General features: G+C 36.0%; 1 protein-coding gene across 1 annotated transcript in view; it reads left to right on the top strand.

Annotated features, from left to right (window-relative positions):
* Positions 1–18375, top strand: part of dph5 (diphthamide biosynthesis 5) — a 30064-nt gene that overhangs the window by 180 nt on the left and 11509 nt on the right. The window contains 1 exon segment of the mRNA XM_052538153.1: positions 3678–3848. Coding sequence (XP_052394113.1) covers positions 3678–3848 — 171 coding nt within the window.

The following is an 18375-nucleotide window of genomic DNA, read 5'->3' on the forward strand; positions in this document are numbered from 1 at the left end:
CATGTACGCACAAGTGTCTCACATGCACAGGCAAGGGTCTCACATGTACGTCACATGTACGAACAAGTGTCTCACATGCACGCGCAAGTGTCTCACATGTACGTCACATGTATGCACAAGTGTCTCACATGTATACGCAAGTGTCTTACATGTACGATCAAGTGTTTCACATGTACACGCAAGTGTCTCACATGCATGCGCAAGTGTCTCACATGTACATCACATGTATGCGCAAGTATCTCACATGCACGCGCAAGTGTCTCACATGTACGTCACATGTATGCACAAGTGTCTCACATGTATACGCAAGTGTCTTACATGTACGATCAAGTGTTTCACATGTACACGCAAGTGTCTCACATGCATGCGCAAGTGTCTCACATGTACATCACATGTATGCGCAAGTATCTCACATGCACGCGCAAGTGTCTCACATGTACATCACATGTACGCGCAAGTGTCTCACATATACGAGCAAGTGTTTCACATGCATGCGCGAGTGCTTCACATGCATGCGCGAGTGTTTCACATGCATGCACGAGTGCTTTACATGCATGCTCGAGTGTTTCACGTGTACGTGCAAGTGTTTCAATGTGTATTGCAAGTGTTTCAATGGGCTTCGTCTCAAACGGCCTCCCATAGTATTTACTTTTAAGTCATTAATAATCAATAAATACATCTGGGTGTGTTTGTTGGCTTCACTGGCACCAAATTAACCTTGAGTTTCATCCATTAAAGCTAAGACAGGAAGACACTCATAACAACGTCATGACTGCTACAGTGGTTCGCACGAGCTGCGTGACACATCGCACATGTTCTCGCTTTCACGTGCTGTGTAAATTCCTCGAAAGTAATTAGTTCCACATGCCCAGCTGAACCGGTGGAGGGCTTGTTTCCAAATAACGATGTTTCTCGTCAAGACCATAGACATCTGTTCAGTCCATGGCAAGATGTTTAGACAAATAATATGATGTTAAATTCTGAAAAAAGGTGACAGAAACTTTGTGTTGTCAAGCATCGACATGCTTTTCAGTGTTCTCTATGTATATTATTTGATCATTTTTATATATTTTTTTTTTTATTATTATTACGCTTTTTCAATATTTACACTTTTTAATCAATCTCAAGAAACATCACCTATAAGCATATATATATATATATATATATATATATATATATATATATATATATATATAAATATATATACATATTTGTTTTTATAAACCTTAATATTTATTTTTTTACATATATTTTTTACATGTAAAAATAATAATTATACAAATACAAGTACACATAATCATCAGTAATTAGATAAATGTAGAAAGACAATAATTATATTTTTGTTTTTATTTATAAAAAACCACATTTTTTTATTTGTATAAAAAAAAATTATTAAAAAATTATATAACTGACCTCTGATTTTGAAGGACAATCTCTATAAAAAAATGAAAAGAAAGTTTAATTTTAACACATACATTGACTATATAATAATAAAACAAATCATATACATTTCCACAATATGTATAAACTGTAAATATATTTCTAAAAAAGCATGTTAAATGAAGACATTACATAACTCTTGATCATCCCTAACTCTGAGTGGTCAAAAGCATGTAAAATCATGTTGGTGTCACTTCACGGCGATCAGCACAAACACACGGAGCAATGAGGGCCAGAGGAAAGTGAAACAAGCGTGGAGCCCGGAGTCTAAAGCCACCCGCCTGCTCTTTGTTGTCCAGGGTAAATCCAGCCGCAGCGTGATTCAGCTCAGTCTAAGCCTTTCTGCCTACCTGTTTATTACAGAGGCTTTGCAGATATCTGAACAATAGAAGACTTTGTGTTTTAAACACAGGACGAAACACACATGCACTCACACATGGTTTGGCCAGTGTTATGTAAGAAGATATTGGAGCCGGTCATTAGAAACAAGGGTCTTTTATGCTGACCATTGACCTACAGATTTAACCATCCTCTCAAATTTCAAAACTGATCTCAGTTCAGTAAAAAAAAAAAAAAAAAAAAAAAAGTCAATCTACCAAAGGACAACCAAGGTAACCGTGTCAGCACCCTACATAATCTAGATTAGTTATCACTGATCTGTCATTTTGAGGCAATCTCTATTAAATTTGAAAGTGTGCTTGATATGATGTTCAGATATATGCCTAAAACTAAATAAATAAAAAAAAAGGAAAATAAAGTGCCAAAATAACAAATAAAACAAACTAAAATATATCAATAAATAAAAAGATAATAAAATAAAAAGGATACAATACAAAAATAAATAAATATATATACATAAAAGTCAGTTCATAATAAAAGATTAAATAAATAAAGCTGGAATAAATAAATAAACAAAAAATAAAATAAAATAAATAGATCAGCTAAAAAAAACAATAACAAAAACAAAACAATAATAAAAAAATGTAAAAATAAACACAATACAAAACGCATAAATAAGTAAATTGATACTAAAATAAAATATAAAACAATACAATTCAATAAAAACACTACAATAAATAAAAAACATTTCATAAATAGATAAGCTCAAATGTAAAAATTAAAATAATAACTAATTAAATAAAATAATTAAATATGCTAAAATCGAATTGAATACATATATATATATATATATATATATATATATATATATATATATATATATATATATATATATATATATAAATTAAAGAGGTATAAATAAAACTATTAAAATAAAAACACTAAATAATTAAATAAACAAACACATAAATCAATAACCAAGACTGACCTTGTTTATCCTTTGAGGACTTGTTTTGTGACTTTTTTTTTTTTTTATCAAGCACAACATAAGCGCAGGATGCTAAGCAAATATTACACCGGGCTGATGACAATCACTCGTTAATCCCCAATAGCTGTTGAAACAGCTGACTGACAGCAGCCAAACCGGTTGATGATAATAAGAAGCAAACGAAACGAGTGAATGCATGAAAGAAGATTACAACAGAGGGACGCCGTGGCTTTGCCAGTATTACGGGAGTCAGTAGATGTGAAAACACCCATTTCAGATAAAAGAGCAGTTGTGTGGTTACTTTTCTAAAGAGTTTAAGGGCTGGAGAGGCTCTTCTTACAGCAGTATGAAGCTGAAGGCAGATCTCAGCGGTCCAACAGTCGCTTTTCTTCCATCTCCATTCGCAGCTCGCATAGTCCCTCAAAAGGCAAGAGACAAGAAAAGACATGCAATTTTACTGAAATATTATTTGCATTACACTATCATCTATTATCTATTAGTAAATATGGACGTTTATAAAATAAATATGAAATAAATAAAATTATTATTTAAAAAAAAAATCCACTTGCTTAGAAGTGTAAAAGCACGACTCGCTTCTCCATTTTATAGTATTCAAGTACTGAAGTTAATAGTGACTTTATTAGCAATAGTAACACTGATGCTTGTCTTGTTAATGCCTATGAATAAAACACTATTTAGGCCATGTATGAATCAGTTTTCTTAATGTAGTAAAACCATACTAATATACTAATACACTATATTCTAACTTTCAGAAATGCTGCCACCACACACACACAATATATATATATATATATTATGCACGCTCCTTCACATTCACTCTCAAGAGGTCCCGTGCTATTGTCACCATCTCTTCCGACTCTCTCCCTTTCCATTGATTCATTTCTTACAGGTGTCTGTCACAGCTACTCTTGCACAGCTCCAGTCAATATTCCAACACTTCTGGAGGAGTATAAACACAAGCAGCGGTCTGACTCACAGTGCATGTATCACAGCCGTGCTGCTGGAAGATAGTGGAGGAGACACAGCCGAACTGGACGGGATGCTGCTGACCAACGTCAACGTTAGTCTCTAAAACTGCATCATCTCAGAAACCTGTGTCACATGAGGACATGACCAACTGATTAATATCTCATGTCATCTGAGCTCAATGCTAATCTAGGATGTCCCAGACTCAGTGCTCTGAAGCATATATTGCTATATCAGAGGCTTAACATTTTTTTTTCTTTATATATATATATATATATATATATATATATATATAGAGAGAGAGAGAGAGAGAGAGAGAGAGAGAGAGAGAGAGACATTTTTTTAGAAATTAACATAATACTGTATTATATAAATGTAATTTAAAACTAAATATAACATATGTGAAATGAATGCAATTCTCATAAGAACTGCATTAATATATTATATTAAATATTTTTATATAGTATATAAAGTGTATAAATATATATGTTGTCAATAATTTTTTTTCTCCCTCTATAATAAATAAATGTATCAATTAAAAACTATATAGTAATTTATTTTGATCATATAATAGTTTTATATTACTGAAATTCTCATATATATATATATATATATATATATATATATATATATAGCATTTAATATATTATATACACATACACAAATTACAATAATGATGCATTCTGCTATTCTAATTAACATCCTAGTCCAAATTAAAAAAACAAATGAGCCGAAATTCTTTATTTGAAATCACACAAACACGCATTTCTCTACGATTGTCTTATTTCCTTTGCAAACTGACTGACCTCGTCCTCCCTGCCGAGATGATACAGCTTTTCTTTAGTCACAGACGTGCTTCGTGCATCTAGTGATCTACTTTTATCCTAATCCAATATTACACTGAAGTGCAAGTCATAACAAGCCTGCATCTTCAAGTCCATTTGTACGCTAAAACGCAACAGTGTTTCCATTATAATTCCTATGAGACCGAATTCTTGAGTGTTGCACATTAAAGGATACATGTTCCAGGATGCAAGTAGATGACTAAACCATTACTCACAGCTGTAATGACAGTCTTGTTCAAGGACTGGCTCTTATTTTCCATTCCGGTTTCCTACATTCAGTTCCTTTTGTTAGAACCCAGCACCACAAGCCCAACACAAAAGCCTGGCCCTGTCCCATCACAAATCTGGCGGCTAGTGCCATATACCAGGAGGACGAGGGTTCACATCTCGGGAATATCCAAAAGTGAACTTTACACTGGAGTAACTACATGCTTCTAAAAATTCCATACGCAACCATCCCATAAACTGACCATGAATGTTTTTACTATGGTAATTATAGCTATGTTAAATTCGAGTATGGAAATCAGACCCATTACCTTAGCATTGCTAGGCCAAAGCTCTGTAAACTGAGCTAAAGAAAAACTTATGCTTAACTGAAAAGGTTTGCATTTTTTTTTTTTTTTTTTTGGAAATATACCATGTGATAACTAAAAAGTGTTCATCAGGTGCAGATATTTCCTTGAAATGGCTAAATTATGCGAAACCAATCCTCATACTCAACTACAGAATGAGTTGAGCAGAGACTTTTAAATACAGGAGAAAAGGGCATTTAAACTACAAGATGTTGGTCGAATGAACAAACTAACAGAACTCCGTAATAATTTATCGGTGTTGTTTTGATAAATGTTTCATTAATTAGATGCCATGGCCCTGATACAGCACTCAAAACAGATAATACCCAGATAATTTACATATTTTTGACATTTGTTTGAGTGGAAAGCTTATTATAATATGAAAGAACGCGCTTGACACAAAGCGCTTGTGTATCCAATCATCAACGCTTCAACCTGAAGCAAAAATGTCAGCGTTCACAACACACATATGCTGTGTATGGAAGGAGCATAAATCATCTATACAGCCATCAACGTTGCATTTGCGATGCACAGAGGAGGTCTGACATACAAAGAGAACGCGTCGTTGTTTTGTACGAGGCACATGGGAGGGTTTCCTGCAGAGAATATAGGAGGCTCGCGAACAATGAAACGCAACTGACTCATTCCCCGGTAAACTTTAGTTTTAGTCGTGGTTTCTCAGACTAATCTGATGGTGCATATGGGCGAAACACTAAAGTACTTTCATCGTACTTGTTTAACTAGGGCTAATCTCGGGGCACCAGGCTATCATAATGTTATTTCAGTTGATTATGAATTTAAATGAAATCGCTGCATAATCAGTGATGTCTAAATCTAATCAGCCACACTCCAACTGGATGCAGGCACACGGCCAGACGTACGGCATCTTCATCCGTCCCAACGTCATTATTGAATCATCGTTAGATATGCACACTTAAAATGAGCTGATCCGATTATAACTGCTCGCTTCAAAGAAGCATCGATGCTTCAAACATGATTCTGCTCGTCCGCATTTGAATAGATACAGAATCATTCAACCAGACTTTTTTAGACTTAACCTGCGTCTGAAACTGCATAGTGTCTATGCGTAGACCTGATATATTTGGTTTGAAACTTAATTCGTAATCGTTATAAAAGTATGTTCTATACAGTACGAATATGGGTAGCATGCATAGCAAAAAGCATCTTCTGAAGTCTACTGAAGATATAGATATTCATTCATGTCTATAAAAACCGTTGCACTAGATGCACCCATTGCTCTCGAGTCTTCACGGATAGAATTTGACATTCCAATATGGCGGACGTCTTTCGTATAGCGTCCTATAGAAACAACTGTTAATAGGGTATATAGCTACACATATCTATAGGTAGCCTGAATGAAATTCTGACACGCTACACCCGCCATATTGTTACCAGCGTCAGTTGCATCGTTTCATTACCATTCAAAACCCTGTCTCCTCATGGTATAGTAAAGTGTCAATCTAATGCAAACTTCAGAATTTCAGCGAAAGTAGTACAGTGTACATCCAAGTACTTAAAATTTTTTTTGAATAATGAATTTTCAAATTCAGTTTTTCGTTTACTGTGTAGTATGGAAGTAGGCATATTCTGACACAGTGTTAGACTAAACTTTAGACACCTACATTGAACGCGATTGAGCATTCACAAATCACGAACTTGTAAACTAGCCTGCTTGTGCTTTCTCATGAGATTTAGTTGCGTCAAAACTTGTATTTTGCTAAATATAGCTGAGGTTTAATTTAATTCTGTTCAGTGAAGTTTTGCGAGAAAATATAAGTGATTGCAATAATAATCCTGACGATTGTAAATTTCATGAGATTTCGCAACATTTTTCAAGTAAAACATGAATCAGCTTGAAAGTGCTGAAAGTGTTCACATTTTCACAAAGTTTCACTAATGTGACTGCTTCTTAATGCTGTTTTAGTCAATCAATGGCTTACAGTATTTAAGCTAAGACTAACTCTTTAGACTTTTTAGGACTTTTTCCAAAGTGCTTCAAACATGCCTTTTATTAAATTACAATTACTGACTGAATGATGCTGTAGCCAATCAATTTAGACTTAGCTTAACAAAGACGCCACTTTATATTTTTTCAGCATTTTCATTCTAGTTTTTCTAGTCTGGGCAACTCTTCCAGCAGCTGTAGGACCCAACAGCCACTAGGTCTATTAATAAAGCTCAAACTCTCAAGAGGGAAGGAAACACAATGAAGGAAAGACAAAAAAGGGAAGATGTGGGAAGGCATGGAATGATCCCTAATACTGTGTGCGTTTGGTTATCAGAGGGCTGTTAGTGATGGGGCACTCGGAGTGAAGCTCCTTTATGTGGAAACTGAGGGTGGGCAGCGTATTAAGGGATCCAACCAAGCGTGCTAAGGGAATGGAAATGGGTTTTCGCTAAATTGGAGCAAGCAAAAGCACACCCATAGGGAGGAGACACCCACCCCGATTGCTTGGAACCAGACCCTGTAATTTACTAATGAGCTACACACATGGGTACAAGCGAGAACCTGTAGATCTGTGAACTGTGTAATGCATTGCATTACAATTAATCACGATGCAAAAATGTTCATGTCTTTCCTGAAAATCGAAATTGTGGTTTGTGGGATGCATTGCACAATACGTGACTTATTGCTGAAGGATATTGCAGATGTGATGTGTATTGTGACTTTGAAGTCATCTATACATAGTTCCCATCAACTACACGGCTCTAAACAGAGGAAAAATAGCTTAGCTAGTTATGCCTCTAAATGGTCATTTCCTGGAGGCCTCCCTAAAAAGCAGCAGAGAAGCAACTTTTCTTTCTTTTTCCTGCCCTTTTCCTTTTTTTCTAAAGAGGACATAAAGGTGAGAGTCGAGAAAGTAAGGCTGTGAGTAATGATGGTGAAAGCATTAGGCTGAAGTGAATATTCCTCTTCATCTGATGTCCTTTTTCTGTCCTCACAGAAGTAAACCTACAACAGAACAGATGACTATGTCACACAGAAAAACTGATTCGCAGGTGCATTTCGACACAAATGACCAATAGTTGGAATATAACTATTATTAAATCTTTATATACAAAAAAATTAAATAAAAATAAAAATACTAAAACTAAATACAAATGAATAAACATAACAATTGCATTTATGCATAGGTATTATTAAACCTTAATAAGTTAAATAGGAATATAAATACATAAGTATAAAATAAGTATGAATAACTATTTGATTAATTATATCTTTATAATAAATACATAACATACAAACATAAAGGATTGTATTGGTATATAACTATTATTAAACATTTATATATAAAACAGTGTAAAATAAATAGAAAGAATAATTTAAACAATTGTATTGGCATATAACCATTAGTAATCAAACAAACAAACTAATGTACTGGTATGTAACTATAATTAAACCTAAATAAATAAATAATTATTTGTATATATATTTATATCGAGAAAATATATCAAATGTATTAAAATGATAAAAATATATATCTAAAGTCAATGTTTCTCAATACAAGTAGCCTCAGTTATGCGATTGTTGTTAATATTATAATGCTATATATATGTGTGTGTGTGTGTGTGTGTGTGTGTGAAATAATATCATTATTTACTGTAAAATATGAAGGCAAATAGTTGTACAAATAGACCAGCCTTGTAATCAGCCCCCCCCCCCCCCCCCCCCCCCCCCAAAAAAAAAATTAAATAGTAAAAAGAGAAACAATCAAGGGATGCAGGTCTGGTCATTAATGCTTACAGAAGAGATTTTTATCATTTATTTGGCTCTTTTTCCTGCATGCCACATTCAAAAGGTCTACGTAAACAAACAGAATGGAAAACAGCCACGCAGCTGAAGTCCACGCTGTTAATCAAAGAAAGAGGTGAAAACAGAGAAGCAACAGTGCATCATTTACAAGGGATTTATTTGGAAGAATTTAATGGAAAACCCAGGAGCAGAACGTTTGCATCCAAGACGGAATTCCCCCGTTTATGCCCCCGCTACTCGTCTGATTCTCGGATAAGAGCGACTGAAGTGAGAAGAAAAAGGAAGTCATGATAATTTCACTAAAACAAACCAGGGATACGGATGCTCGTGAGTGCCACAAGTGAATAGAATTCATCTGGATTGTGTGTGTGAATGTACCTGTATAATCAAGCACATCAAAGCTGGAAATCTTTCGGACAAACAAAAAATTAAGAGAGAGGGGCGTGGTCAGTGGAGCATATATTTAAACACGCGATGATTAAAGCTTCTCATTGGTCATTAAAATTCAATTTGCTCTTAAGACAACGGAAAGCGCTAATGAACAGATGTTGAGGGTGGAAATAATAAAGATGCAATTTCTTATAATGGTATGGACAAGAGGATAAGAGGAATTTCTTCTTCTAATTAAGTTTACTTTGATGTGAAATAATTAAAACTAAAATAAATGTAATTAAAAAAACTATATTTACATAAATATAAAAAACGACAAAAACAGAGCTACAAAGCTACTGAAACAAACTAAGCTGAAAATATAAAAACAAAAACTAGTATCTCTCTATAGTATATTATTAATCTAGTATCTCAGTAATACAAAAATAACACTGGTGTAATGATGAAAATGTACTGATAATCAGATAAACGTTATTTACTTAAAGAAGAGGTTTCAATAAATAGATGAAAAAAACTAAACTAGTACCATCTAAAACAAAAAAATATCTTTTCGTTTTCCAAAATTAAAAAATCTAATAAAATGAAACTGGGTCAAAAAATACTGAATTAATTTTGGTACTGAGGGCAGACGTTTTTTTGTGCCTAAAAAGATCAAGGCATAGTTTAGTGCAATGTTTCCTGAAGCAGACGTGATTGAATCACGTCTCTAAACCATTCTGCACTGAATTTTAACCTACTACTATATAGGTTTGCTTTGAGTTAAAACATTACATCTGTAAAGAAAATCCCATTCGGAGTGAGAGTAAACTTAACTTTCGTGTTCACTTGAAGTTGACTAGATTCCCATAAACAAAAGATAGCATTAATTTAGTTTAGTTCACTCTTCTGCAGGGTATCCATGTCCTATGTGATTCAGCAAACAGCATAATCCACACACACACACACACACACACACACACACACACACACACATTTAGTAGTTATTCACACACATCAAATAAGCAGATGTTCATAACCGTAAACCATAAAGATCTATTTCATCAGTTTCTTAGCCAGCTGTCTCTTTAAAGATGACATGAAATCATAAACTAATAGAAAATGTATGACAATTTTAGAACTGAAATAGGATTTTAGGGAATAATAAACCCTTTCTGGGTTATCTGCCATCAGTTTGAGATAGACTTTCCTTCTAGTCGAGATGTGTCTGAAAGTGTTCATAACAAACACAGAGGAGTTTAATCTGGAGACATGCTTTTGTGCGTGTCTAAGGTTAGAAACTAAATGAGGGTGAAGAAATTATGATTTCTAGCTGAACTATTGCTGTATAATGAGCTGCAACATGGCAAATGAACTTCAATCATATAGCATGAAAATATCATATAAAAACTGAAATGATATAGAAGGTTCTGTGTGTAATCGTTTGTGTGCGTCATCTCCATCGCCTCTTTTCCAGGGTCGGCTGCAGACATCAGCACATCAGTGGTGTGTGTGTGTGTGTGTGTGTGTTTATGTTTGGGAAGGCAGGGGTTAGCGGTCAGGATCCATGACCACAATGTGCTCCTGTTACAGTAACACTCCAGCTGTTTCCAGACATACAGGTCAAAGGACACTCTGTGCTTTTATACATGATACAAGTGGGCCAATCTGTCATTAGAACGTCAAAACATAATGCATTATACACAAACACCACTATATATGTAGAGAGAGAGAGAGAGAGTGAGTACGTGTGTGTGTGTGTGTGTTGTTGTTGAGGTTTATGTATTGTTTTCAGTTGGCTTTTGACTTTCCTGTTAAACCTCAAAGAAGAGGATGTTGTTTAAAGCAAGTTTGACTGATAGCATAGCAGTGCTATATTAATGCATAAACATGCATCTCTTCATTTTTCCTTTCCATTTCTGACTTCCTTTATCAGTCGTCTATAATAAGTCATGTATTACTTTTATGAAACCTGGTGAAAAAAAAACCCTTATATTGAATGTGGGATCCAAGTCAAACTTGAAGAAACCAGAATATGTAGCTCAAGATGTATTAAATATATCCTAATGCCCTTTTAGAAATTGGATCTTAACAAATTTTTTTGGGCGGGCATCTTCGTTTTCATGCTCTATCTGGTCCACTTCCAGCTATATTTGATCTCAGTATGGCTCCAGGAGTAAATTATTAAATTGTACACATTTTCAGTGGTCAAAAAACCAAATGCGGGTCAATTTGCATTCGGCTGATACTTTTTCTGAAGAACAAATAATGTTGAAACTAGAAATACATCTTGTTTCCCATACATCAAAATAATCATATAGAACATACCTGTCTGAGTACAATAAATATTATTTTTCCAGAGTTTGCATGTCTGTAACTCAAAAAACAAAAGACACTTTAGCAACCACCTAACATTGCCAGAGCGAAACACTCAGAAATCGCAGCAACTACATTGAAACCACTACAATTTCTTGACAACCGCCTAGCAACCAATCAGAAACACTCTAGCATTGTCACAAAGAGTAATGCACAGGAAAACAATACTCACATCTTCAGGAAGAAAGATACAAATCTAGTGGTGAAGTTAGTTTATTTAAATGTCCGCAGGAACACTATGATGTTTAAGGTAACAGGAAACGTTGCTTTGCATTAGTCAGCTTGAGAAACACAGCAATGTTTATTTACAATGTACTTTTCTTTCATTTCCTTCGAACAGATTGTCCCGAAGTTCAGGAAGCTCAGTGATTTAGGACTTCTCATTCTCTGACCACCCCACACAAACAAACGAACAAACAAACATACTCTACTCCAAGAAAAAAACATTAACGAGAACAAAACACTGTGAAACTGAACAAAACATCTTTTTAACAGCAGCCTTCGATTCTGTGTCAACTTCTGGTGAACAATCGCATTTCAAAGATTCAATGAGTAAGCGGAAGGGACATTGCTGGTATGTTCTGACGATAACGTCTGGCCATAGAAGACACTCTTATCTGTCGCGTTACTACCAGCTGAGAGGTTTCAAAATCACACTGTGAAACTATCTGCATCCACATGGATACAGTTTATGGAGGGTGATCAGAAACATGACTGAACTCAAGCCGGACCACAAGTGACCCTTTTGAAGGAAAAGTACATGCCGCGTATAATGGCCAGTACTGTGTAACAGCCTCATCATCTGTGGCTTTTTTCTGTACGATTCTGGAAGGACTCACTGTAATGACATGAAGAGGGACTGAGAGAGTGTTGTCTGGTATGGGTTAATGATTCAGGATCATGAAGGAGGAAATCATATCGAAACTACCCCGTGAGGTAATAGCCTTCTGAAACTCCCAAACTCAAGTCGTAGCAAATGTTTCCCTGCTATTAGCTGGAAATATGGATGCTAACAGTTCAACAAGAGAGTAAATGGACATTTTTAATCAAGTTAGCATTAGCTTCTACCAACTGTTAGCAGCTAAAAACGTTTAAATTTGCTGGATTATACATCTCTTGTTGCTAACATTAGGTTGGTCGAAAATATCGAACAACAAATATGGGTTAAATTGTCTTGTTTACAACTGTTAGACAACTTTTTAAACTTTGAGGTTTACTCGCGCATTTAAATGCAGCTGTCACTCCAAAACTTTGTATGTAGCCTAAATAAGCTATTTGCTCAATTTGGCTCTTTTCACATTACACAGATTTAAAGGCCAAAGTATACTGCGGTTTGTACGTGTAGGGTACATGTAGATGCCATATTCGACAACTCAAGAGGCCGTCGATCCTGTTTGCCATCTTGGAGTGGTCAACATTGTCATTTACAGGAAAAACCAAAGCGTTTTCCAAGATACCAGAATAGTGTGTAGCTGCTGGTTGTAAAAACAGCCAAGATTTAAATTCCCAAAGAAATGGGTTAATCTTTCTCTGGTGAGAATGTGTTGGTTTGTGTATTAATAAGTATTACAGGTTTTTAAACTATGGTAATTTTAAATGTCAAGTTAGCTAATGGCTTCATCTTGTAGTATTGTGTTAGTACAACTAAATCATCTGCTGATGTCTATTGCAGATACGGATATTCAAATACATATAACTTGCAATCGAATTGCTGACCAGTTTTGACATTTCCAATATGGTAGATGGCTTACATATAGTGGTCCACAGAAACAGCAACTAATGAGGCATCCATGTATATATTTCTACAGGGTTACATGCACAGTACACATGACTTGTGATGATAACGTCTGACAGTAGCAGTGAATTCTAGAAATATCTGTATTTAAAAACGAAAAATAAGAATAGTAGCATGAGTGTCATGAGTCTTGAGGGACTACAACTGCAGATCCAGTAAAGTCTTTGTTTACTATGGGTATAATGACTGTCAAGAGTGTATTTATTTATTCTTAAGGTACTTCAGAGAGTACTTTGTGGATTTTCCATGGTTGGCGTTCCAATCAGTACCAAAAAAAAAGATATATTTTCAACAGAGAAAACGTCAACGTCTGGGACTCTAAAATCACATCCAAAACAAACTGCAAAACAAACATTAAGTTAGGTTCGGATACGGATTTGAACATAACTCGAAACGGATTCTTCTGCTTTTCCCCATGTTTGGTCAGCTGGGATTGTGGAATTGTGCTCCGTCCAAATGCAGAAAATTGCAGAAGCCTGTTGATTGAGGCAAATGGGGAAATGGCGCACCACAGAAATGGAACACCAATCCAATAAATGCTAAGATTGCGACGAAAGGCGCTTGCTACCACACGGCCACCTCCAAAGATAGTAAACAGATGATTTGAAAGATCTTTACGCAATACGGTACACAAGAGATAAGAGACTGGGGCGTAATGAGGAGAACAGGGAAAAAAGAAAGATGGCAGGAAAATAGAGAGTGGGGCAGAGGAGAGGGACGAGAGAGGCCAGCAACTCTTTGTTAGCCGCACAGAACGATCTCCAATTACTGCACAAAAGGAGCTCATTCAAGAGGCATGGACTGAACACTAGGGCTTTGCATGCGAAATGAAGTCTACACAGAATGCTAAGAGGAGCTCTCCAGGCAGGACAAGACACACACACACACACACACACATATACACACTCACACTGCCTCAGTTGCTTTGCCAAATGGTGCCACTTAGTCCTGTGTTTTGCAGTAGCAAATATTGATTTGTTGCCGAGATCAGGTGAGCACTATTTCCTCAGGAGTTTCCCTATATGCCTTAATATATCAAGAAGCATTCTGACACTATAATGGGACTTTCCAACAGTGGCTGAGGCAGCATCCTGGACCTGACAATCCAAGTATGCACTTGGCATGGCATTGACGGCATCTCATTGTTGTTTGAATCCGTACATCGGTAAACTCTGTGTCGGACGTGTCGATATCTATGACATTTGTAGGGCACACTCAATAGGACAAAGGTCAGATTCTGAGGAAGTGACTCATTGTGACTAGTGCATCCCTTGACTGGAAGTGGACAGCATTCCATCGGCTCTTCCTGGTCACTTTAGTCTTTTCCAGACTGACACAAAAAATTGCAATCGTGTTCATGACCTTACATTCTTTACACGTGGTGAATATCCTTAATAATGTATGCCCATTACTCTTGACTCTAGAGTTTTTTGAGGCATCTAATTCCTGATGCATCAAAGAATTTTGGTACGTCTCTAACTATTCCCCAAGGTATGATTAAAGCAGGATTTGTCTGTTCACACTTTGGATGTTACTGGAGCTGAATTCAAATGACTCAAGTTGCTGAAAGTTCCCAAAATACTAATATATTTGAACATGTTTGCATTTCTGATATACTAATCCAATGCTGCCTTTGAGTTATGCAATTTAAGTCATTTAAGGGGTTATGAACCAGTAGGAAACTCAAGATTTTATTAATCGTGACTTCCCAAATTAGGGACAAATAGAATTGGTTTTGGTCATATTTGTTGTAATTGTGTACATTGATGAAATGATTTAGTGTATTTTTTTAATCCTAACTTTGTTGCATTGACACTAGAAGTTGGCTGAAATTACCCAAATGTGGCCAACCACATCAACTCATTATGACTTTCAAACTCATAGGTTGAAACATCTCAGGAAGATTTGAAGGTAAGAGCTGTGTTACTTGGTCACATGACTTACAACCATAGCATCCAAAGCAGACGGATACTATTTTGGATCAGCAGACGTTTTCTCTTTCTGGTCCCACTGGTTATTAGTTGCTATTCCGAGCTCCATGCTGTCAGCTATGTATAACCTACAGAGGGAGGGTTATGGAGAAAAGATGGGGAGTGAAAACACAACAGACCCCAAAAAAGGCATCATTCAGTATTCCCTTGACACGTCTGCCTCACAGCGATGACGTAAGCAAGAACCAGAGACTTCCCACCAAGAATCGTGGGAGAAGGCAGAGGCCGCTGGGGGAATATTCATGCCCAGAGCACTGGAATAGGAAAAATGGTCGTTTTCCTGTTATTGGTGTATTTGAACAGATCTAGGCATTATCAGATATTTGAAGGCCTGGTTAAACAGGTGGTTTTGCATTGGTTTGAATATCATAAATTGGACATTTCTGTTACAAGCATAGCGGGAGAATGTAAACTATGATGATAAATATGCTAATAGTTTATATCACTTAGAAAATTTGACTTGGTATTTTATGTCCACAGATAAGACTGTGTTGGTATTTCAAGTCTTGAGATAAAACAGTGACAAAGTAAAAACAAAACATAAATTCAAAACCATGACCTGAATTACCTCGAGCTGAAGCTAAAAGCAGCAATGATCTCAACTGTTTCTCCCAGACACCACTGATTAAACTGAACATTTAGATATTTGTATCCTTTAGAGTTTTAAAAGGTTTCTTAATGTCTCAAACTGTGCTCAGTTAGAATCTAAAGTCCACAATCAAAAGTGAGAGGGCTCATTATAATCGAAAAATTCTTCCAAGAGTAAATGATCCATTCACATTCATTTTAAACTCTTACTGTTTGTCAACAATTGCCTTAAAGATGTCCATTTAGATTTCTTTTTCTAGTGAATTTAAGCAAATTTATACACACACATACAGAGGGTATAGAAAAGAATCACCCTCCATTAAAATAATCACATTTTGTTGCTTTATAGCCTGAAAGCTAACTGTATTTATTCAGTGGAAATTATAACATCCAAATGAAAGATATAACACCAACATGTCAGCATATAAAAAATAAAATAAAAAAACCCAATGTGTTTTGTTGAACCACCTTTTGTATTAATTACAACCTTTAGTCCCACTGTATGCAAAATTAGAAATATTATATTTTAAAGTTATTATTATCATCATAAATAATTAATTACATTTTATATAAAAAAAAATGTATACATGCATGCAATTTTAAATAACATACAGACATATACATACATACACACACACACACATATATATGTATGTGTATATATATATATATATATAACTTACATAATTTCAAACTTTCTCTTGATTTGGGGGAAAATGTGACCCGGACATGTTTTTGTGACATTCACCCAACTAGATCCCACCAAAACAAAATCAGGAGTCACAGCTGCGCTCGAACTTATTGATCCAAAGAAACCTTGATTTCCTTCCCCTTCACGCCTGTCTCAACCTTCTCCCTGGTCCTCTAGCGGCACCAGGTCCTCTGAGGTGGTCTGGGCAGACCCTGGCCACAACAAACTTTTTTGTAAGGACCCTCTCTCTCGCCACAGTCCAATCAGATTGGCCCTTTCTGCTGGGACAATTTGCTACTGGCTGACTAGGCCCAAACAAAACCAGGGAAAAGGGAGACGGGTACAAAGGGGGGATCCCAGTAGAATCTGGCATCCTTCCCATTCATGGGAGAGCTGAATGCCCCTCATACACACACAAGACATCAAGAGATGCACTACATAACACTGCATTTAGAAATTAGTGGATGAGAAACGAGCTGTTTACTACTCAGGATCGGAAACTAATTTCATCACTAACACATCTGAAAGATTATAAATAAGACAAGACCCCTTGATAAAAATCAGGACAGTTCTCCAGTTTGTCTTACTGAGAAATATGACAAGTATGCAAGATCCAGGCGACTCATTGCTTTCTTCCTTCAACCCCCGCACACCCCGGCTTTTGCTCGCACTCTCCCACCCCCAATTTTCCCACCATTCGCGCAAAGTAAATTCTCATTAAGATCCAAATTGTTTTCAGATGCTGGCCTGGTCCGGTTGCCGTGGCAACCCGCTAGGAGGCAGCGAGCAGCGCTGGCAGTGGAATGGACAGCACCAGATCCAAACAAACCTCCACTGAACCCATTCTGCCTGGCACAATGAAGACTGACGGAGTCCATTCTGCACTTTACAAATGGTGAGGAATCTCCACTGGAGAGGCCTCGAGGCGAGTCATACATTTTCACACACACCTCGGCCTGAAATCTGCTTAACAAATCAGTCGGAGTTGAGGTAAACAACAACGCCTCGTCTGCAACTTTAGACAAGAGAACGAGAGCTCAGTATGCAGAAAAATGACAATGCACCTCTATACAGTATGACAAAAGAACTTACTCATAGTACTTGCTTTTGTAGTACTAATATATATACAAATATACATACATATTTAAACTTATTTTCTATCTCTATTTACACTACTCTAAGATGTTATATATATATATATATATATATATATATATATATATATATATATATATAAAAAGTAAAATGTAGAACCTAAAGTGACATGGTGTAAAAAATCTGAAAAATATTTCAAAAAATGTTTGTGTAGCTTAAAGAAAGACGTGTTTCTTTGCAAAACTTCTTTCATTCCCTGCAAAACCCTTGTGTTCTCTTGCAAAAACACATTTGCTCATGAAATTGTAACTTTCCCCTGAAAATAATGCTTGCGCCCCCCCAAAAAAAATGTGGGTTTATTCGCAAAATATTTGTGCTTGCTCTAAAAATGTTTGTGTTCCAACGAAAACCTTTGGGTTCATGTGTAAAACCTTTGCGTACCCCAGGAAATACCACAAAACTCTGCATTTGCTGGCAAAATCTTTGCATTCCACTGAGAAACTTTGCTCTCAATAATAATTTTTGCT

Source organism: Carassius gibelio, chromosome A22, assembly GCF_023724105.1.
Source record: "Carassius gibelio isolate Cgi1373 ecotype wild population from Czech Republic chromosome A22, carGib1.2-hapl.c, whole genome shotgun sequence".
NCBI lineage: Eukaryota > Metazoa > Chordata > Actinopteri > Cypriniformes > Cyprinidae > Carassius > Carassius gibelio.